Here is a 24,164-nt window from a genome sequence, read left to right on the forward strand (position 1 = left end):
CCTGGTGTCTACCTGTCTTCTGTCCCTTGCTGAGGAGTTGGTGCTGGTTTATCTGCTGGCTGGGCTGCAGACTGTGGCTTTTCTTTCTTTCTTTTGGATGGTTGTTAATTTATACTTCGCTGCATCCCATTTAAAACAAGAGAAGAGCCTCTTTTTTCTGACAGCAACAAGTCACCTGTGTGAAGAATCTCTCTCTCCCAGCAAAAATCTTATTTCTTCTAACTCAGAAACAGTATTTTAGGGAGGGTTAAATGATTCCTGGGGATTGTATGTAAATGGTGATTGCAAAGCATGTTGGAAACCTTTGGGCATGGAATCAACTGTCTAAGGACCTACACCTGCCCTTCAGAATCAGGTCACATGGTTATCTAACCCAGGGGTGTGCAAATGGAGGTGTGTGTTGGCCGTCTCAGGGTGGCGTGAAATTTCATAAGGGGGGGGTGCAGCACAATTGGCTGCTGGGGCTCAGGCTCAGCCATCTCGTTAAAAATGCTGTAATCTGTTACTGTTTTTACGTGGGTGTACTCACATTTATGTACAGTAGGGCCTCAACATTCGCAAGGCTTCTGTGTTCAGAACGCTCGTGAATGTTGATTTTCACAAATGTGGGGCAGGGGCTCAGAGCCCAGGGAAGTGGCAGCCACAGGTGCTCCCTATCCAGGGCCCTGGGGAAGCTGCCGGCACTCCTACCCATGGCCATGGGGAACCCGCGGCAGCTGTCTGCTCTCCCATGCCCGGAGCCCCGGGGAAGCGAGGTCACTTGCGAATAATTGAATTTCGTGAATGTGGCACTTGTGAATGTTGAGATCCTACTGTATCCATTAATAAAGTTTTCACATTCTACATACTTATTTTCTCACGCATACGCAAAGGCTTTTTGTTTGTTTGTTTTTTTTCATATGAAAATAACTGAAATTTCCATTGGTCTGGATTACATTAGACAGTTTGGGAGGGGAGGGGCCAGAAGTGGGGCCTGATGTTAAAAGTTTGCTCACCCCTGATCTAACCTACCACAGGAAATGCCAAGCACCAGATGCTGACCACATTCTATGCAGAGTACAGTCCTAGAATGCTTAACCCTACTGCATTCAAAATGTGACCCAGGGATCAGGTGATCAGTAGAGTTCCTGCTAATTTTTTCCACCCATGGGTGGAATAAATTTTGTTCTGTGCACCAAGGCACGTTTGGATGTGCACCACCAATAGAAACACATGCAGCCAGCTGTGGGCGCTCTGCTAATCAGCTGTCCAGCACCCAAATCTCTTCTGGGTGGCTGCCCAAGCGCACAGCTTACAGGGAACACTGGACTGACCAGATAAGTAGAAAAATCGGGACAGTGAAGGGAGAATAGGGTACTGTATAAGACATAGCCCTTAATATCAGGATGCCTGGTCACCCTATCCTGGGACTGTGCACACCTCCCATGGAGTAAAAGATGGTTGAGGACCAGGCAGGCAGTAAATCCATGGAGGAGGAGGAGGACAGGTGAGGTTTTCTCCCTATTCTCAAATGGTTGTCAGCATAATGTTTGAGCATTGGCATGCTAAACCCAGGGTTGTGAGTTCAATCCTTAACAGGCCATTTGTGGATGTGGGCAAATAGATTTAAAAAAAATCTGTCAGGGATGGTGATAGGCCCTGGTGGGAGTGCAGGGGACTGGACTCAATGACCTCTTACCGTCCCTTCCAGCTCTATGAGATAGGTATAGCTCCATAATTAACAATAAGTTAGCGCCCCCTCCAATGCCGTGTGAGCACAAGGCAAGTGGCTCCCTCCCCTTCAGCAGTTCCGTCTGCTCATTATCCAAGGTGCCGCAGATCCAGGTGCAATTGGGGGCAGCTGGCATGCCCAGCCCTTTTAAGAGGGGTGGCCGTGTTAGTCTGTTTCAGCAAAACCAAGTCATCTGGGGGCACTTCAGGCTGTGTCTACACAGCAGTCTTATTTTGGAGTAAGCTATTCCAGAGTAGAAACGAAGGGTCCTGTGGCACCTTATAGACTAACAGAAAAGTTTAGAGCATGAGCTTTCGTGAGTTAACTCACTTCTTCAGATGCTGGTCCTGGAAATCTGCAAGGCCAGGTATAAATAGGCCAGAGCAAGGCTGGGGATAACGAGGTTAGCTCGGTCAGGCAAGCTAAGTTGTATTGTCATCAGTAGATCTGGAGGTGTGAACTCCAAGAGAGGGGAAGCTGCGTTTGTATTTAGCCAGCCATTCACAGTCATAAGGTGCCACAGGACCCTTCGTTGCTGCTACAGATCCAGACTAACATGGCTACCCCTCTGATACTATTCCAGAGTAGATTCTCTGGACTAGCTTATTTCGAAATAGCTCGACAACGCACAAAATGAGTATGGAAATAGTGTTCGGCTATTCTGAAATAGAGCATCTGGACACAAAAGGCCTATTTCAGATTAGAGCCCCTGGAAGCAATTCAGCTTATTTCAAATTAGCCCCTGTTCATATAGCCCCTGTTCCGAAATATCTGTATTGGAATAGGTGCTATTCCTTGAAGAATGAGGTTTTTAGAATTCAAAATAAGACAGCCGCTATTTTGAAATTATTTCGAAGCAGTGGTTTTGCTGTCGACACTTGCAAAGTTATTTTGGAATAGGGGCTGTTATTGAGAAATAACTGTGCTGTATAGATATTTTGGAGCATAAATTCTGATGAAGTGGGTCTTTGCCCACGAAAGCTTATGCTCCAAAATATCTGTTAGTTTATAAGGTGCCACAGGACTTCCTGTTTTTCTCAAAGATACAGACTAACACGGCTCATACTGATACTGTATAGACACATCCTTAAAGACTAACACATGTATTAGGCTGCATCAAGTTTTATTTTTGTTTTGATCCTTTCTGATTTTTTTTCCTCTCTCTGGAGACATCCCCTTTGTGTTCCTGTCTTACTCTACTTCCATGGCATGTTTTGGGGAACATTCATATGGCTCCATTCCTGCCTGGCCAAGGGAGGGACCCCCATCAGCTCCCTGAGGACCTAGGGAGGCAGCCGGTCAGGCTCTGAAATGTGCAGTGTGTGACTGATCTGAGTAGAGGGGTGTGTATGTGCTGCTTGGAATTTCAGCTCAGCTGGTAAATGGATCATCCAGAGGGAGAGCTGACCTCACTTGCAAAACCCACAAGAGATGTCATGAGTTGCCAGATGTCCCCATTACTCACTAACACAGAGCCCCGTGTTAGTAAGGCAGCTTTTGCAGGCATTCCCTGGTGTTAACTCCTGAAGCACCACCCCATGCTGTGCTGGGAAGGCTTGGGAATCCCTCTCTGGCCAGGTCCAGGGCTCTGTTGACAGAAGTACTTTACAAAACAAGAAGGGAGCTTGACAAGCTTTGTTGGTCAACAGTGCACTTTGAAGTTGGTTCCTGGAATGCTAGATGTTGAGAAGGATGGAATATTATTCCAGCTGTGAAAGGGTGTGCTTTTGTACGTGTTCACCAGAGGGCTAAGGCAGGCAGTCACACAATCCCTCCTTGGCCTGCACCCCAGATTTTCCCACTTCAGTTTACAGGCACAATACAGAGGCGGAGAGAGGTTTAAGTGACTTGCCCATGGTCAGAGAGTTTGTGACACAGCTGGGCACTGAACCCAAATCTCCAGAGTCCCTGCCCAGTGTTCTAAACACAATGGCAACCTCATTATCTTAAAAGCTGAGCAAAGGGCTTTGTCTTACCAAATTAACTGCTGTGTTTGTGAAACTCTCTGTAATCTGCCAATTAGCTTGAGTCACACAGCTGGGGGAGCACCTCTTGAGGGCCAAAGGATAGTTAAAAGCGGAGAGAAGACATCTGAAGTAAATTGAATATGCTGCATTTAACCCCTTGCCCCCAAGCCCTTTATGAAAAGTTAAAGAGCGGGATGGTTGGTAAACACACTTGTGTACAATAGGGTTGTGTGATTTGTGCCAAAATTCCTTACAGCACAGTGTCTTGGGACACCCAGGGTCATGTTCTGCCTCCCAGGGATCTTACGCTGGCAGTTCTGTCGATTTTTAGTGGAGTCACTTGTTGCTTGCCCCCCGCTGTGGGGAGAGGTGAGTCAGACCTCCTGAGTATATCTTGGGCCACGTCTACACTAGACATTAAAGTCGACTGCAGATATGCAATTCCAGCTATGGCAATTGCGTAGCTAGAATTGACTTATCTACAATCGATGTACCTGGCCGTCATCACAGAGGGAGGTTGACGGGAGAAACTCTCTCATTGATCTTCCTTACTCCTTGCAAAAATGAGGAGTACAGGGTGGCCTGCCGATCCCATATAGCTCGATTTTATGCATTTTTGCTAGGCCCATGAAATTGAACCCTGGAAGATTGACCCTGACCAGGTCAATCTTCCACATAGTGAAGATGTAGTCTGACTCAGTGAACTGATTGCTTCTGAAGGGGGCCAGACTGAGAGCTCTGGAGCCTGATGTCTGTCTGCTTCCACGTGTACCGAGGGGCTACACGCCAAGGGACTTAGAGATGGGCATGTCTCAGCGCCTTGGCGTCTGCCCTGAGTCTGACAGCACAGGTGAATTGTGAGAGATGGGCTGTTGCCATCAGCTCTCCTAGCGTTACTAACCTTGCTCCTATTTCCTGCAGGACTTAGGAATGGAATCGACCTCTCTGGATGATGTCCTGTATAGGTACGCCAGCTTCCGAAACTTGGTGGACCCGATTACTCACGACTTGATCATCAGTCTTGCTAGATACATCCACTGCCCCAAACCGGTATGTGATTCACTCTAATTACCTGACCAAGGCATTTCTAGTCTCTGGAGAGTTTGGGAAATGCAGCTTGGTTGTAAAGGGAGAAGCTTTGTGTTTGTTCTTCATAATCAGTGATGTGCATTTAGTGCTTAGTTAATTCTGTTTGTTTCTGCTGTCTGTCCTCCTGTCTCATTCCTTGGGCAAAGCACTAAGGTGACTATGGTATGGAAGAGGGGAACAGATAGGCTGGCTTCTTAGGCCATTTCTGTCTCTGATTCCTGCGCTGCCTGTCTGTCGTCCTCTGTTTCGAAATGAAGTGAGTACCCAGATGGTACATGTTCCTGCATCTGTAAGCGCGGCGGGTAGCTGAAACAGAGCCCTGCCTTTGGAAGTGTGTGAGCATGTTGTACTCAATGCTGGCAGCCACGCCCACTGATGGGGTGTGTGTGCCGAGAGCAGTTGCCTCACGGCCCGGCAATTTAAAAGGACCTGAGGCTTCTGTCTGCTGCTGATTCTACTGTAGCAGCAGCTGGAGCCCTGGGCCCCTTAAATTGTCACCAAGCCCCAAGGGGTGCTGAAGGGCTGGCTGGGGAAGGCTAGCCCCTGACCCGCCCCTTCGGCCTCAGGCCATGCGCCTTCTGGGGATGTGGAGCCAAGCTCCTCCTCCTCCTCCTCCCCCATATCGCCCAGGGGCCTGGTAAGTCTGTTGGCCTCCCTGCTGGCAGCCCAGGTTCCTACAGAGCATGGCAGTCAGAAGGGGTGAGCCTGAGCTGAATATTCATGGGATGGGGCAATGGGATTGTTTAATTGTGGTATGGGAAAAGGTGGTCCCCTGCTTCAAAGACCGACATGGAAAGAGAGCTGTTCGAAGACGTGTTGTATCGGTATTAGACATGTCTGTACCATCAGCTAACACTGACCCTCCCAACGCAGCCTGCTTCATTTTGTGCTTTTGACGACAACGTGCCAGATCCTCGGCTGGTGTGAACAGATTTACCCCCCAGAGGAGAATCTGGCCCTGTTGAGTCATGGAAAAAAGGTTCGGATGATGTCCTGAAATGAGAGATGGACAGAAATGGTAATTCTGGGGTTTGAACCGCATCAGTCAGGGTGTGTGTGGCAGGAGTGACTGGGAGGCAGGGCCCGTTTCACATGCCCCTGCAAAGCTTGGGAGTGTGTAAATGATCCGTGGAGTTTGGGTTTCTCTCCGTGCTTCCTGCCGATGGCTGGAGCATTCATCACAAGTCCTCACCAAGCTCCTGAGTCCTCCTCAGCCACGGTTAGAACTTTGGGGGCAGAGATATTCCAGCACGTTCGGTTCCTCTTTAGGGGTGAGACTTGCAGAAGTGGTCTGCACCAGGTGCCACAAGTGTTGGAGAAGTTCATCCTCACTGATACCGAGTGAAGTAATGTCGACCGTATGCTTTGGTTGGGCTATTTGCTTTCCCCCGGCTTTATTATTTTAAATGAGCCTTTAGAAGCTCCCCTATTTCAGCATTTGATTCAGTGACCTGCACAAGTCCTGGAATCATGCATATATCAGATGACGAGGAAGGGGGATTGAAAAAGAGAGAGAGGCTGCCTCAGGATCAGGGTGTTAGCATAGGGCTGCCAGCTCTCTCAAGTGGACACCATTGCTGCTGATGGTGGCCGATCGGTCCAGTTGGGAGAGTTATCATGGGAGACCTGGATTCTGTTCCCTGCTCTGTCATGGGCCTTGGCAAGTCTGTGGGGCACTGTCTACATAGGGGAGCTTACAAACTTGCTGGGCCCCTGGCAAGGTTGTGGGGCAGCTGTGTGTTCCTGGAAAGGACAGGGTGGAATGGGTGGAGCTGGGGACAGTCAGCCCTCTGCATTGCCCAGAGCATGCTGCTCTGGCCTCTCCACCCAGGCCAGCCCTCAGAGCTGCCCGGGGGCCATCACACGGCATTTCAGTGGCAGTTTAAAGAGCCTGGAGCTCAAGAAACACCCTGTCCTTTTCAATCACTGGGCCCTGAAGCAGCTGCCCCCTTTTCCCCTACCCCCAGCCATCAGGCCTGTGTCCACACTTCAAATGCTACTGTGTGGACGCTCCTGCTACCATGACGGGAGGTGTAGGTAATTCCCCAGCACAACTAATTCATTTTCCTGAGAGATGGTAGCTAGGTGGACAGAAGAATTTTTTTGTCAACTGAACACTAGCTACACTGGGGAGGAGGTCTGCATGTCTGTGTCTCTTGGGGGATGGATTTTTCTCTCACACTCAGACAACGTGGCTATGCTGAGGTAAATTTTCAGTCCTGAGTAGCCTCTAGCTCCTCGGTGGCTCACTTCCCCATCTGTAAATTGATGATAAAAAGCACTTCTCGACCTCCTAGGGTGAAGTGGATATAAACGCAGTAGAGGGTGAGGTACTCGAATGCTGTGGCAGTGGGGGTCTGTGTCAACACCTAAATGAAATGTAATCAATTGCTGTTGTCCACCAAACGTTATTCAGTCTTTATGAGGAAATTCTTTGGCCGTGCAAATCTGGGAAATGTTTAATAGATCATGGAGCTGTACAGTTGATGAAATGGACATTGCTCTGTTTCTTCCAAAGAGAAATGACTGGCTGTATTTAATCTTGCCTAGATACGGACCAGGAGGGGCAGAAGTCAAGCTAGCAAATGGAATGAAGAGGAGATTTGCTAGTTTGTTTGTTTGTTTGTTTTTCTTTTTTTTCCCTCCTTATTTGTTGCCTGTCAGGGATTAAAGTTTGCTTGGGATCAAAACTAAGCGCATGTCTATTTTAGGAACTAACTCAGAGATATTTTAAAAGTCACCATTGTTCACGATTTCCCTGCTCATCAAAGTGCATAAGAAAGGACAGGAAGGGCCTTGTCTTCAAGAGCTGTGCGACCTACTCGGAGTGCCTGCTCCTCTGGGATAGGCCTGTAGCAATGCAAGGCAGAGGAGAGCAGCCTGAGTTGGGGTTGATTTTCCTGAGAGCCGCTCAGCTTCAGAAGTTCAGGAATCACTGCTCTGAAGGGCAAGTCCTTGTTTGTTAGCCAGGAGCCATCACATCCCTGTGGGAAAAGCATGAGGACCCCTTGTTGGCTTTATCCCTCCTGGCTACTCTGCATTTATTCCACTTTCAGTCCTCTGGGGATTGTATCCCCTCCAGCCAAGTGTCTGTCTGTAACACTCTTATCCTAAGGCTGATCTATTGGCTTCACAGCTGAAATAAAGCCCTCATGGCTTCTCCAGTCAACATGAACTTCAGCAGCTGGCTGGCGGCAAGGTTGGCCTTGGGTCAATAATGTCTTCTGCAGCTCAGACACAGACACAGGAACAAACACCTCCCCATAGTGGGCTCAGAGCCTTCCTTTGAGTTGCATGAAACCGGAATGGCTTGCATAAAATCCACCCAGGATCCCATTTCATGTCAGTGTGTTTAGTGTTAAGGCTGCAGTGGGATGTAAGTCACAATGGCCCAATTGTGCAGTCAAATTTTTAAGCCTCTCCTGCAGTGGTGGCTTTGATGGCTGTTGTAGGACCAGATTCGGGCAGTGTTGGAAGGTAGACTTTCGGGTGGGTTCTGTCTCTGGTTAAGAATGTATGACATGACTCCACTTCAGACCTCTCTCTAGAGATGGGCCCTGTCTTGATAGGAATGAGATCAATGCAAAGCAGTGTTCCCTGTGAGCTGAGCCCTGGGGCAGCTGCCCAGGGGGGATTCCGGTGCTGCCCAGAGCTCCCATGGCCAGCAGCTTGTGTTTCTACTGGTGGTGCACATCTGTACATGCTTTGGTGCACAAAACAAAATTTATTCAGCCCAAGGATACAAATGTGGAGTAACTCCAGGGGAGCCATTCCAGTTCCCACCAGCCACATAATCCATCCATCTCTTCAGCCCGCGTTGTCATGTGACCTTGAATTACAGTTGTCATTCTGAGTTCCTGACCTCTCAACTCATTTGGGATGGCAGCAAATGCTTATGTCATAAATCCAGAGGGCAGTGCTGTCTAGTGGTTATAGTATAGGAGAGTATTTCTCAGTCTTTTTTATAAAGTACCTCTTTTCAAAGAGGAAAAAAAATGAAGTATCCCCAGACTTCTCTCATGTGCCCCTAAATGTACACATACCACCAGGAGAGATACATGGTCCTAGGCCAATTTGAGGTCTTGAAACAAGTGCCATTCAACCTTTCCACATTACTGTCCCCTTTTCAGGAGTCAGATTTGTTTTGAATCCCTACCCAAGTTACACCTCACTTATAAACTACTTACAAAAACATGCAAAAATATCACAGAAGACAACAATGGAAAACTTGCTGACTTTCTTCTACCTTCTTGTTGTGGAATAAATGAATAGGAATAGAAATACTGTACTTACATTTCAGCGTAAGGTATATGAAGCAGTAGAAACAAGTCATTGTCTGACTGAATTTTTAGATTGCACTGACTTTACAGTGTTTTTATGTAGCCTGTTGCAAAACTAGGCAAATATCTAGTGTAATTCAGTGGATTTACTGCCGTTGTGTCCTCATGGATCTTTGGCTCCATTGATGATAACCAGCAGGCTGCTTGTGTGTGAGTACGTGTGTGTGTGTGAGAGAGAGTGTGTATGTGTGTGTTCCATGAAGGATCAAAGGTACCCAGTCAGGATTTATTGCCAAACAAGGTACAAATAACAGTTGTTAGGTACTGTACTGATACCCTGTACGTATGCACCTGCTGCAATGGACTGACACAAACAGTGGAAATTCCTCTGCCCCCCTAGGTCAGACAAAGATGTCCACCCAAGACATCCCATTATACACAGGTACAAACAAAGCACATCTCACTGCTGATGTATCAGGTTAGCACTCTCTGACGTTGTCAGGTTACCCCCTTCTGATGCTAGCTAGATACCACCCATCACCCTGCACCTTATGGTTTGGTTAGATCATCTCTATCCATCATGCTGTCATTTTAGACCCTTTCCTGAACCTGGATCTGTATCTGTAAGAAATAGGTATGAAGGTCTTTTTTAATGAGCTGGTGAGCCCTTGTGATTTTCACCTATACCAATTATTGTTCTGCACCTGGACCAATTACCAATGAGTGTTTTGTACTCTCAGCCCTGTCTGTGCCAAGGTTTGTTAGCTGAGGCCTGCCTGTTGCTCACAGCTTAGCTTTGCTTTGAGCCATGTTTTGTCCATTGTTGTTAGGCCTCAGGCCTCACACCAGGCTTGTGCTGTATGGGCGTAGGCCTTCCTTCTTACTACAGTGACAACCCTTCTAGAAGGGAGTTTAATACATCTGCATCACATTAAAATATTTGGCAATATCAAAGTGGATGGTTAGTTCACACTTCACTAATAATGATTCCAGTATCTTTTGTCACTTGATGTGTTTTGTCCCATGCTCATGTTTTTATTATAATAAGAATTGTTCTCTTGGAAAGCTCTTTCACACAAACTGTGGGAAAGTAGGAAAAAGCTGAATCTGGGGCCTTGGAAACAGGAAAAAATTGTCCCTAAGGGTTTTTTGTGAGGTTTCTTTTTTTAAGGCTAACATTGTATAGTGGTCCACAAAAAAGAAGCAGTTCTGTAGCTTGTTACCTAATAAATAAAGTTGTTAGTCTTTAAGGTGCTGCAAGGCTGCTTGTTTTTGGTGAAGATACAGACTAACACTGCTGCTCCTCTGAGCTTGTATTGGGGTAACATCTTTGTAAGTTTCAGGGACGCCATTACTGGCAGTCCTCACTCATCTCCTCTGAAATGGGGAAGGCAGCAAGACTAGAAACAAAGGAAGTCGGGAGAATCAGCGTGACTTTAAGCTGTAAGAAATTGAACTCTTTGTACTGAGAGCTGTTTCCTTGACACAGAGCTCTGTACACTGGCACTTAGAACCTAATGGGCCCAATTTGTAACCAGAATGTATTACATAAAGGTTGAGGTGTTGTCAGGTAGTCCATTCTATAGACAATACCAAGGTGCAGTATGACATGAGGCTGTTGTCTAGCGGACTGAGGGCTCACCTAGGGACTAAGAATCTCTGAGTTCTAATCCCACTTATGACATTAGAGACTTTCTCTGTAGCCTTTGGAGAGTCAATTTACCTGCCCAGGTAATGGGGAGTACCTCTTTTATACAGGTACTGTCAGAAACAATGAGAGGTTGGTAGAGCTCTTTGGAAAATGACTGTCTCTGAATTGCTAAATCACTGTGAACAACAAGAAGTCCTGTGGCACCTTATAGACTAACAGATCTGAATCACTAATAGACTAAATAAGTGTGATCGCTGAGGTCCTGTACTAGCCACTTCATCCTATCCTGGCTTTCACAGATAACAGGTTTCAAAGATGGGCTTTCACTGATATTGAAGCCTACATCTGCTGTAGTAGAGGAGAGGCAGCCTGGATTGTAGTGGGGATGTGCCCTGAAATCTGGGCCAGATCCTCAAAATGTCTAAGAAGCACAAGGTGGGCAGCCAATGTGGTGACACAGAAACTACATCAGGAAAGCACCCACTGTGGTGGGGAACACCCTCTTGCCTTTAGAGACAGGTTCCGAGATAGAAGCTGTTTGATATATGTGGAGTGTGCACATGCTGTCGTCCGTCTGTTAACTCTATTGTATTGGTGCTGCAGTTCTAGGACCTATCCCTCTCCCACAGGTTCCTTCATGCTGCCTTGCCCTGTGATCTTCTCAGATTTGTACCAGAAGGGAAATCTATTTGGGAGGTGATGGATTTGCTTTGAGTTCTGACAGCTTGGTTGGATTATGTGTGCAAACCAGTTTCTTTCTGGGTTTTCTAGGTTTTTCTTTTTCTTTCCTTTGTAAGGACAGTGCAAAGTGCTGGGGACCACAGGGCTGAGAACTGAGTAGGAAGCGCTGCCGCTTCTCTTGGTACTGACTCCTGAGGCTCAGTCTACACTAGGCAGGTAGGTCAGTTGCAGATACACAATTGTTGCAACAGCAGTTGTGTAGCTGGAATTGATTTATCTGCAATTGACTTACCTGGGCATCTTCAGCGAGGGAGGTCGACTGGAGGAACTCTCCCATCAACCTCCCTTACACCTCGCGATATCGAGGAGTGTGGGTTTGACTGCTGACCCCAGGTAGTTTGATTTCATGCATCTCTGAGGTGACCCTGACTGGGCTGATCTGTCTGGTAGTGAAGACATACCCATAGACAGAACACTAAACTCCTGACTGCTGATTGAAGTCGTTAATATCAGGGTGATTTTTGCAAGAATTGGGCTATTATTCTAGTCTCTATGCTAAATTGAATTTTGAGTGATTACGCTCTGTTTGAATAAATCCCCCTGGCAGTTTCAATTAACTCTGAGATTTCTCTTCCCTTCCTGTCATAAACCACTGTGATGTTTGTCTGCTGTTAAATCCCTGGTTCAGCTTTCTCTTAGAGCGTGTTTATACTTACCAGGAGATCGACTTTGTCAGGGTCGAACTTCTGGGGTTCGATTTTGCTCACCTCGTAGGGAAGCATTTGAACCATCAGCACTCGACAGTCAGTCCTGCCATTCCTCATTATTGCACGAAGTAAGGGAAGGTCAATGGGCGAGTTTTTCCCCTTGACCTCCCTCTGTGAGGACGTCCAGGTAAGTCGATGTTGGCTGCTGCTGCTATTCTCAAACTCTTCATAAAGTGCCTTTGGGACACTCTGAGGTAAAAGGCACCAAAGACGCGTGAGAGTGTATCGTCCGTACTATTTCAGTTCCTTCACAAGGAGATATGAAGCACATGTGTCAGGATTACCAATGACACCAGCACCTAACAAGGCCTCATTGACATGTGCAAGAATGATTGCCATTTAAACAGTGATGAGAGAGACCAGTTTATTTCAAGGACAGAAATTACTGTGTGGTTCTTAGTGCCTGAAGACGAGTCACTAAATAGGGAATGATTTGGCAGTGTCAAGTCATTTATTGTGTAGTTTCCCTAAATATGAAACAAGTGCTGCAAAGCAGGACGTGCCTCCTTGGCTAAATGGTAATGAAACCAATCCATCAGCTCCACTGGGAAACAGTTGTTCCATGTGGGCTGTATCATTGACAATGAATGAGGCCTCAGCTGGAGTATTGTGTCCAGTTGTGGGCACCGCAGTTCAGGAAGGATGTGGAGAAATTGGAGAGGGTCCAGAGGAGAGCAACAAGAATGATCAAAGGTCTACAGAACATGACCTATGAAGAAAAGCTGAAAGAATTGGGCTTGTTTAGTTTGGAAAAGAGAAGATTGAGGGGGGACATGATAGCAGTTTTCAGGTATCTAAAAGGGTGTCATAAGGCAGAGGGAGGGAACTTGTTCTTCCTTGCCTCTGAGGATAGAACAAGAGGCAATGGACTTAAATTGCAGCAGGGGAGGTTCAGGTTGGACATTGGGAAAGAGTTCCTAACTGTCAGGGTGATCAAACACTGGAACGAATTGCCAAGGGAGGTGGTAGAATCTCCATCACTGGAGATATTTAAGAAGAGGTTAGATAAATGGCTTTCAGGGATGGTCTAGAAAGTGCTTGGTCCTGCCATGAGGGGAGGGGGCTGGACTCGATGGCCTCTCGAGGTCCCTTCCAGTCCTAGTGTGCTATGATTCTATGATTTGTGTAGGCTTGCATATCCCTGCCTGCCTTTTCAAGGTCTCCTCAAGTTGTCTAACCCTTTGTGGCCTGGAGAGTGAAAGTCCCACCCTCCCGAACCAGGGTCTGCTTTCTTTCTAGGCCTTGTCTGGTGCAGCGGATCTCAAACTGTGACTTTTAGTAGGCTCACCAGGGCTGGCTTCACCAGGGCCAGAGCTGAATCCCAAGTCCTACTTCATCATAGAATCATAAGTACAGCCATATTAGGTCAGACCAAAGGTCCATCTAACCCAGTATCCTGTCATCTAATAGAAGCCAAAGCCAGATGCCCCAGAGGGAGTGAACAGAACAGATAATCATCAAGGTGATCCCTCTCCTGACATCAATCTCTCTGGGCAGAGCCAGCACTAGGCATAAGCAGATAAAGTAATTCTTTAGGGCCCTGAGCAGCTCAAGGGGGACCCCTGTTTGCTTCTTATTATAAGAACTGGGCTGTTATAGCATTGAGGGGACAGAACATTCCTGCTTAGGGCCCCCAATGGGCTAGCACTGGCTCTGTGCCTCAGTTCTTCCATTTGTGAAACATGGATAAAAGCCCATCTTTTTCCAGTTAGATTGTAAACTCTTCAGAGCAGGGCCGTGGTGTAAGCCAGGGGTCAGCTACCCCTGGCACAGGTGCCGAGAGCGGCACGCAAGCCCATTTTCATCAGCATGCGAGGCGGGAACTCAGCCCTGCCCCTCCTCCCCTGTGCAGCCAGGCATTTGCTCAAGGCCATGCCACCTGTGGATTAGCTGCCCCACCTGCCCTGTCCCCTTGCCTGGCACTCCTGCTGGGGAGTAGAGTCGGGGGCTTGCCCTGATCTGCCCTGCTCTTCCTCTAGTGGGTGGGGTTGGGGCATGGGCCTTGCCCTATTCTGGTGCTCCAGCTGGAGAGTGGGAGGCAGGGACAGGCATGGGGGGGTTGCCCAAGTCCTCACCCTTCTCGAGACAGCCCTAATTAACAGTATATGAGCCTCAGCACCCTTTGCAAGGAAAAGAATGCAAGGCGAAAACCCCTCCTGGCAGCATCACTTCTGCGGGATGTGGAGTTTGGATGACATAGTCCTGCAGGAGTGTGTTGTGTTGTTTTTTTAAATAAAAGGATGTGGGGATTATCTGCTTCTGCTTTAGTTCCCTTCTTCTGAAGCCGTTTGGATGGTGTCATCACCTTCTCTTGTAGATCTAAAACACATCTCTCAGGATCGGCTGAGCTTTAGTTGGGTGATGGAATTAGATTTCTCACCACAGATTTGTACAGGCTTCAGTCTATCTCGTCTCTGAAGGAAATTCTGCTTGCTGGGTGTGTTGGTCTGTGAAATGTAGGGAGATGAAAACCTCTTAAGCTGCTTATTTGCCTGGGGAACAAACATCAGGAATTTTCTTTCTTCAGTGACATAAGAAATTCCCCCAGATTAAAAAAAAAAAGTCCCTACTCATTAATAGGCATAGTTCAAAATTACACACATATCTCCTAGAACTGGAAGGGACCTTGGGAGGTCATCTAGTCCAGTCCCCTGCCCTCTTGGCAGGACCAAGCACCATCTCTGACATCTGTTTTCCCTAGTCCCTAAATGGCCTCCACGAGGATTAAACTCGTAACCCTGGGTTTAGCAAGCCAGTGCTCAAACCACAGAGCTATCCCTCCCCATACTGTAGTTTGCAATAGTTACTAGAGTGGTTGGGCTGTTAGGGGGAGCATTTGTAAAAGGCTCTTAATAATCTTAATGGGATCATGCGGCTAGAGCCCTGCACAGGTACAAAATTGGTATCTGCAGCTGCAAAAATGATCTGCAGAAACCAGCATTCATGTCAGTGGGTGTGGGTGCCTGTAGATCTAATGTGCATATTGTAGATTTCCAGGGCACTGCACACAGAAGCATCAGGTGGTTAATATGTAGTTTGAAAGCCAATAAATAAATAAATACTTTGGATTCTTTCTCAAATGGCAGATGCTCAGAAATGCCAAGTATTATGATGAGAGTCTGAGGTTTTTTTTTTTGAGATTTTGTTGAAAGAAATATTTTTTCAGTCAAAAAAAAATTAAAAAAAAACCCACTGTTTATTTTTGTGCCAGAAATTGTCAGCAGTGCTGAAATTTGTATTTGAAAAAAAATTACATACTGGTAAAACATCCTGAAATAATCATCCTGAAATAGTTGTAGATAATTTTATTTAATGGAAAAACCATCCTTTGGTAAATTACCCATAATCTTTTTACTCATGTATTTGATAAAAGAAAAAGCACTTGAAAAAAGTATGTTCTGGTTCAAATATTTCAAGGTGAAAAACTATCTTCCCTCCTCCCCCAAAATGATTTTTGGGTATTTCAGCCAGCTCTGATGACTGGTGATGCAGCCAGACCAAACCCTGTGTCTGTGTCGCAGGAGGTTAAGCTGCAGGCTTTGGGACTTTGCCTCTTCACATTAGATTCTGAGAGACTGTACTAAGCCAAGCCTGATGTAGCCTTTCGAACCATGAGTGCCGCTAGTGACCTGTCCTTAATTCCTTCCTCCGCTCAAACTCTCCCTGCCCACCTGCCTAACCTGAGAGGGAGTTTGGGTGGGGAAAGGGTACAGGCTCAGGGAGGGAGTTTGGGTACTGTGGGCAGGCTCTGGAGTGGAGCAGGAGGTTGGGGGACAGGAGGCAGGACAGGCTCTGGGAGGGAGTTTGGATGCAGGAGGGGTCAGCGAGGACCCCTGGGGAGAGGGACGTGGGTGCAGGTGGGGATCTGGAGTGCAGATTAGAGTTTGAGGTGTAAAATACCAGAGTTAGGACCCCTGAACTCCCACACAGTAATACTTTACTCCACAACTAGTCCTGGCACAGTCAAGTGCCCTAGGTATGTGGTGTCCCACGCCCTAACCACCAGCCACATGTGGCTATTTGGCATGGGAGTGTGGTGAATTGGCTTGAACAATAAATATATTTTCAAAATAAAACAGAGAGAAAGCCGTGCTAGTCTATATACTATCAAAACAAAAAAGGAGTCAAGTAGCACTTTAAAGATTAACAAAATAATTTATTAGGTGAGCTTTCGTGGGACAGACCCACTTCTTCAGACCATAGCCAGACCAGAACAGACTCAATATTTAAAGTATAGAGAACCAAAAATAGTAATCAGGTTGACAAATCAGAAAAAAAATGATCAAGGTGAGCAAATCAGAGAGCAGAGGGGTGGGAGTCAAGAATTAGATTAAGCCAAGTTTGCAAAAGAGCCCCTAGAATGTCCCAGAAAATTCCCATCCCAGTTCAAACCACATGTTAATATGTCAAATTTGAATATAAAAGAGAGTTCAGCAGCCTCTTTCCCTCTGATTTGCTCACCTTGATAATTTTTTTCCTGATTTGTGAACCTTGCTTACTGTTTTTGGTTCTCTGTGCCTTAAATATTGAGTCTGTTCTGGTCTGGCTATGGTCTGAAGAAGTGGGTCTGTCCCACCAAAGCTCATCACCTAATAAATTATTTTGTTAGTCGTTGAAGTGCTACGTGACTGCTTTTTTGTTTCAAAATAAAGTGGTTAGTTTGCTGTCGCAGTAGCCACTATCGTGGTTATTGCTTCAGAACTGGTTGGACACCACGAGCCTATGTGAAATAAGGGCATTGCACTCTAGCTCTGAAAGCACAGATGACACGTGGGTCATACCCTCGAGTCTCCCCCCTGTGCTCACTGAAGTGCTGCACTGCTTCTGAGGAGGATGGGGCAGTCCCGGCCCTCCCCTGCAGTAGCATGGCCCAAGAACGCTACTCCTAGCCCACACCACTCCGGGGGTGAAACAGGGACACTTGGCCAGTGAGTTGGGGAGGCGGGGAGAATAGCTCCCTCACTTTTTTTTTCCATAGAATTCAGTCTTGATTTTGTTGCAAGCCCCTTGTCTAGAGAGCACAACAGCTGCCCCCAGGAGCAGATCAGGGTTCAGACTGGCTTGGAGATCTATAATCCAAAAATCAAAAACAAAATGTTTTTAAGTACCTGAGAAGCGGGAAGCCTGCTAAACAACCAGTGGGGCCCCTAGATGATGATTTCCAAGACCAGCATCTGATGAAGTGAGTCTGTGCTCACAAAAGCTCATGCTCAAAACTTTTCTGTTAATCTATAAGGTGCCACAGGACCCTTTGTTGCTGTTACAAGACACAAAACGAACACTCAGAGATGATCAAGTCATTGCAGAGAAACTCAAAGAATTCTTTGCTGAGGATGTTAGGGAGATTCCCACACCTGAGCCATCCTTTGTTGGTGACAAATCTGAGGAATTGTCTAAGATTGAGGTGTCGCTAGAGGAGGTTTTGGAACTAATTGATAAACTTAAGAGTAACAAGTCACCAGGACCAGATGACATTCACCCAAGAGTTTTGAAAGAGCTTAAATTTGAAATTGTGGAACTATTAACTGGTTTGTGACCTATCCTTTAAATCAGCTTCTGTACCGAATGACTGGAAGATAGTTAATGTAATGCCAATGTATAGAAAAGGGATCTAGAGGCGATCTCAGGAATTACAGACCAGTAAGTCTAATACTGGTACCAGGCAAATCAGCTGAAACCATAGTAAAGAATAAAATTGCCAGACACATAGAAGAACATAATTTTTTGGGCAAAAGTCAATATGGCTTCTGTAAAGGGAAATCATGTCTTGCTAATCTAATAGAGTTCTCTGAAGAGGTCAGCAAAGATGGGGACAAGGGGGATCCAGTAAATATAGTGTACCTAGATTTCCAGAAAGCTTTTGACAAGGTTCCTCAAAAGCTCTTGTGTAAATTAGGCTGTTGTGGGATAAGAGGGAAGATTCTTTCATGGACTGAGAACTGGTTAGAAGACAGGAAATGGAAGGTAGGAATAAATGGTAAATTTTCAGAGTGGAGAGGGGTAACTAGGGTTATCCCAAGGGTCAGTCCTAGGACCAATCCTATTCAACTTATTCATAAGTAATGTGGAGAAAGGAGTAAACTGTGAGGTGGCAAAGTTTGCAGCCAATACTAAACTGCTCAAGATCGTTAAGACCAAAGGAGCGTGTGAAGAACTTCAAAAAAAAAAAAAAAAAAAAAGTCTGACCAAACTGAACGATTGGGCAACAAAATGGCAAATGAAGTTCAATGTGGATAAATGTAAAGTAGTGCACTTTGGGGAAAAATAACCCCAACTACACATATAACATGATGGGGGCTAATCATCATGGATGGTTCTCTGAAAACATCCACGCAGTGTGCAGTCGCAAAAGCAAACAGGACGATAGGAATCATTAAAAAAGGGATAGAGAATAAGATGGAGAATATTTTATTGTCCTTATATAAAACCACAGTACGCCCACATCTTGAATACTGTGTACAGATGTGGTCTCCTCATCTCAATAAAGGTATACTGGCATAAGAAAAGGGCAACTAAAATGATTAGGGGTTTGGAACAGGTCCCATATGAAGGGAGATTAAAGAAATTAAAGAGACTAGGACTTTTCAGCTTAGAAAAGAGGAGACTAAGGTGGGTGGGGCCAGATATGATAGAGGTATCTAAAATTATGAGTGATGTGGAGAAAGTGAACAAGGAAAAGTTATTTACTTGTTCTCATAATATCAGAACTAGGGACACCAGATGAAATTAATGGGCAGCAGGTTTAAAACAAATAAAAGGAAATTCTTCTTCACACAGCACAGTCAACCTGTAGAACTCCTTGCCAGAGTAGAGTGTGAACGCTAGGACTATAACAGGATTTAAAAAAGAGGTAGACACATTCATGGATGTTAGTTCAGTAATGGCTGTTAGCCAGGATGGGTAAGGAATGGTGTCCCTAACCTGTCAGAAAGTTGGAAATGGATGACAGGAGAGAGATCGCTTAATCGTTACCTGGTTGATTCACTCCCTCAGGACCACCTGGCGTTGGCCACTGTTGGCAGACTGCATACTAGGCTGGATGGACCTTTGGTCTGACCCAGTATGGCCATTCTTATGTTCTTAATTCTCCTTCCAGCTCTACCCTGCTCCATTTTGGCCGTGTCCTGCACACTATATACCCTGCTGCAACCATGCTGCTAGCAGGCTCCAGGGAAAGAACCTTGGCTACATTCCATGTGGGAGCAGTCAGCACTGCTGAGAGCCACCGTGGGCCCCAGGTCAAGTTGGCAGCGGAGCTGGCTCTGTGCCCCAGAAGGGGCGGGGACAGTGCCAAAAGCGGTGGAGCCTATGGCATTCAGCTCCCAACTTCCTCTGAGCCGTGCGCTGCCAGAGCTGTGTTGCTCTGGCAATGCAAAGGGGCGTGGAGCTCCAGCTGCTACTGCTGGTGTGCAGCTACTCTGCCACGGGCAGATGGGACAGAGGAGTCAGATATGTTATGTCTCCCTATTCCACTGCCCAGGTGCGAAGCTCTCTATGTGGTGCTCCTGTGCTCAGAAAGGATGCTTCTGAGTAGAGTGCCTGGCCATGCAGGGCAATCTGTTCACCACATGCTGTTTGCAAACAGAACACATGGAAATGTGTTGATGCTGAGCATTTCAATCTTGCATCCGTGGGAGGTGTACTGAACCCAAGCTTAGCAAAGCTGTGTGACCCTTACTGGAGTCCCTGAATCAGAAGCTTTTCCAATCAGCGCATGGTAATATGCAAACTGCCCTGAATGCCGAGACATTTTTGCCTGCTCTGAGAGAGAGTTTTTTTGTGAGTGCCTCCAAAATGTCAGATGGCAGCTGAACAGGCGAGTGACGTGAGAAGTGGCCCTTGTTGCACAACTTTCTCTGCTCCAGCGACCTCGCGAGTGCATCGCGGATGATGCTGCCCATCGATCGCCACGGTGGGCTTTAATTAAGCAGAGCTGTGGCAGAGGAGAAGGTTAAAAAGGAACTCGGAGCAGGAAAAGCAATTTCCCGGCAGCCTCTTAGGAAATATTTGATCTTTTCTGTATAAGAAACTGTTGCTTAGCACCCAAAGTAAAATTTGGAGCCCATTCCAAATCAGAAGGGGGAAGCCAGAGGCTACTTGTTTGTGTGGATAGAAGTGGGGATGATGCTGAGAATGACTAGAAATGTTAACTTTGCTTGAAAAGTCGGCAGTGCTTGCCGCCCCATGGGTCCTGATGTGCCTAGAAGTACAAGTGGTGGGGGGTGGGAGAGGAGGAGAGGCTTATCTGCAGTCACAGCTGAAGTCAGAGAAGGGAACGGGGGTATTAACTGTTGGTTAGAATGGGCCACGAGGGCCTGACTTCTGGTTCTCTCCCCACTGTCTCTGCTGCACAGACGTGAGACTGCAGTGGATGCGGCCGCTGCTTCCTCCCCAGCTCTTAAACTTTTTGGGCACCACCACCATTTTTACCTGAGACTGCACTCTGCCCCCACTCAGGCTCTGGGAGGGGGTTTGGGTGGGGGAGGGTTTGGGTGCTGGGTGCAGGCTCAGAACTGGAGCAGGAGATTGGGGGACAGGAGGAGGAACAGGATCTGGGAAGGAGTGTGGGTGCAGGAAGGGTTGAGGGGTGGAGCTCTGGGGGACTCGGATGCAGGTGAGGGGCTACAGTGCAGGTGGTGGCTCTAGGGCCGTGTTCCCTGTAAGCTGAGCGCTTGGGTGGCCACCCAGGAGAAATTCAGGTGCTGCCCAGCTGATTAGCAGCGCGCCCACAGCCTCTCACACTGGGCAGCCTGTGTTTCCACTGCTGGTGCATGTCTGCACATGCCTGGATGCACATAACATTGATTCTGCCCATGGATGGAAAAAATTAGAGGGAACCCTGGACTGGGGTGCAGGTTCTGGGATGGACTTTGGAGGCAGGATCTGGAGGGCATGGAGTGCACTCGGGGTGGGGGAGGGGAGTGGATTGTGGGTGCCATGCTTACCTGAGGGCACTCCCCTCTGATGGTGGTTCCTGGGGAGGTGGGTATCTCCTGTTGTTGCTGCCCCTGCGTGTTTCCCTGGCTCCTCCTGCAACCCTAACTGGCAGGTCTAGTTAGCACCTGGAGTGGAGTCTAGTCTTTAACGCGACCTGGTGGTCTCCAGACAACAAATAATGGACTTGTCTCCATTGTCGTTTCACTCCATTAGTGAACTCCCTTTGAGAACACACCCTTTCTCCATGGGGAAATCTAGGCCACTATCTTTCAATGTGTTTGTTCAGGTGCGTTCCTGTCTTCATTTCAAATAAGGTGTGTGTTTATTTAGCCTGCATTAGCTATCAACCTGTAAAACCCAGCAAGGGGACCAGAGAATGTCATGCGGTCAACTACAGAGGTGTGGGGTTGGAGGGAGAAGCTCTAGGGTTAGCCTGTCCTAGTTTGCCAGTTGGTTATCTTGGCTAACCACCCCTGTTCTGGTAGTGAAGGCAAAGCCTTGCTGTGTGCCATTGGCCAGGTCACTGGAAAAGTCAACTTCCTCCCTAAGTGTAGCTCTGCCCTTAGTCTGGCTTCAGTTCCCAGCACCAACACAGGTTTCTTTTGGGCCCATGGGACAGCCACTTCTTCTCTTGGCCTAGTTCTTCAAGTTTTTGGCCTACTTCTTCTCTTGGCCTACAAAATTAGGAGCATACCTATTCATTTCTCCTACCCTTTTCTTGTCTGTAGCATCAAATGCAATGGAACCAACTCCTTTTGGGGGCCTTCTAGTAGCTACTGCAATGTATACAATCAATATCAATGCAATAACTTTCACTCTCTGTGCCTCAGTTTGCATCTGCAGAGTGATGTTAACCTAGTGGGAGGATTTCCAGCATTGGACAATTTCTGATGTTTGGGTGAAGGGTGCTGTGGAATTCACTGGTGTTAATGTGGTCCAGGTTTTTTCCCTATCTGAAAGTGATGGAGGGAGAGAGTGAATGAATGCATGCTCAGGGTATCTCACTGAGACCCCAGCGGCATTCGTGTTGTGTTGCTTATTTCAACATGCTGTTGAAATGCCTGCAGACAAGTCAGAGGTTCACTCTGATGAGACCTTTTGACTAGATGACAGTTAGGTAAGAGCTTCATTAGATTCCTGTCACTTATTCCCAGCAATGGATAAAATGAAAAAATGTTGCAGAATAAAAACTGGCAAGAAAAGGAGACTGAGCTACATAGGGAAACATTTGCTGAACTTGTTTTAGTAGGAAGGGAGAGCTTGCTGACAGTCAGGTGGACAATACCACATAGTGCTTAATAGCGGGAACAAGCGCATGCTGTATTGATGGGCCTCACTGGAATTTGTGGATTTTCATTGTGTTTTAAACCACTGTTAAACTGGGTCATCAGTCAGAAAAAGCCAAAGATTTGCAGTGCTCAGCATTGCTCCTGCTCTACCCTGCCAATAGCTTCCTTTCCTTTGCTTATTTTGTTTGTTTAGACTGTAAACTCTTTCGGGCAGAAACTGTCTTGTATCGTGTATGTACAGCACCAAGCACAGCAGGCACCGACGTCAACTGAGGCTTCTAGTCATTGCTGTAATATAGTCTCACTAAATAACACACATGAGAACTCCCACCTGTTCTGTACCTGTCTCAGGAGTAAACAGAGGCCCTGAGCTTCCAGAGCTGTCAATCCAGCTTCTGCTCTGAGCTCTAACTTCAGCTGCCAACATTCACATCATCCAAAGCATATTCCTTCGGGATATAGGCGGTCAAGAAGCAGGAACCTCATAAAAACGGAAACCACACGTGATGTTTTCCACTGGTAATTGACATTTGAGTGAGGATCATTTGGCTTTTAATCAAAATGTAATTTACTGCACCGGAAGGAAGCATATTGATTTCCCACCACCCCCACCTTGTGTATTCTTGGACTCATTATTTATTTATATTTAATGTTGAAGCCTGTGTATTGCGATCCTTTCCGCTCCCTACGGGTACAGCTCCACTGCAGTAAAAGACCTGCCAGCCTGGGCTCTGAAATCTCACAAGGATGGGATGGTGAGTGCCAGAGGCAGAGCCATCCTTAGGGTTTCTGGGGCCCTGCGTGGTACTATTAAACTGATGCCCCTACACCTGACAGCAGCCAGGAGGATGATGATGGCTTTGTTTTTTTTTTTTTTGCTTGTTTGTTTTTTAAACAGAGATGTGAATTTATAGTCTTCAGCAACGTTCTAATGAAATAAAAACATTTTAAACTAAGGTCCTGTCGACTAACAAGGTAAATGCAGAAATGGGCAGTCAATACCTGGAGTTGCCAAATGGCTGTTAAATGGCTTTATTACCACCTGAAGGGTTCTTTCGCAAGCTCACTGTTCTGCTGATAGCTGTGACAGGTTTTTTTCTGCTATGAAGTTAATGAGATCCTCTCAGGAGGAAGCAGAGCCACCCAACAGGGCTAGGAAGAGGTAGCATGGTGGACATTAAGAGCCAGCGGTGCCCCAAATTTTTGGGTGCCCTAAGCCAGTGTTTCTCGACCTTTTTCTTTTCTTTTCTTTTCTTTTCTTTTTTAAACAAAGTGCTCCCTTTTCAAAAAAAAATTCTAAATACCCCCAGACTTCTCTCGCATACCCTTAAGGGTAGGCATATCACTGGTTGAGAAACTTGGTCCTAAAGTCATCTGAGGTTTTGAAACAAGTGCCATTCAACCTTTCCAGATTACTTTGCCCTTTTTGGGCATCAGATTTGATCTGCATGTCACCTCACTTAAAAACTACTTACAAAAAGATAGAAAAATATCACAGCAGACGACTACTGAAAACTTGCTGGCTTTCTACCATCTTATTATCACCTGAATTGGAATATAAATATTGCACTTAGATTTCAGCATAAGGCGTATGAAGCAGTAGAAGCAAGACATTGTCTGAATGAACTTTTAGATTGTACTGACTTTACTAGTGTTTTTTATGTACCCTGATGTAAAACTAGGCAAGTACCTAGATGAGTTGATGGACCCCCGGATGACCTTGGTGAACCCCAAGGGTACACATACCCTCAGCTGAGAAACACTGGCCTTCACTGCTGCCTATTCCGGGTAG

At 46.6% G+C, this 24,164-nt stretch overlaps 1 protein-coding gene across 1 annotated transcript in view; it reads left to right on the top strand.

Moving 5' to 3' along the window:
• Nucleotides 1-24,164, top strand: part of LRRC75A (leucine rich repeat containing 75A) — a 164,822-nt gene that overhangs the window by 61,973 nt on the left and 78,685 nt on the right. Inside the window, exon 2 of the mRNA XM_075013551.1 lies at nt 4,600-4,728. Within this exon, the coding sequence (XP_074869652.1) occupies nt 4,600-4,728 (129 nt within the window). The remainder of the gene's footprint in view (nt 1-4,599; nt 4,729-24,164) is intronic.

Source organism: Carettochelys insculpta, chromosome 19 (genome assembly GCF_033958435.1).
Source record: "Carettochelys insculpta isolate YL-2023 chromosome 19, ASM3395843v1, whole genome shotgun sequence".
NCBI classification, from domain to species: Eukaryota; Metazoa; Chordata; order Testudines; family Carettochelyidae; genus Carettochelys; species Carettochelys insculpta.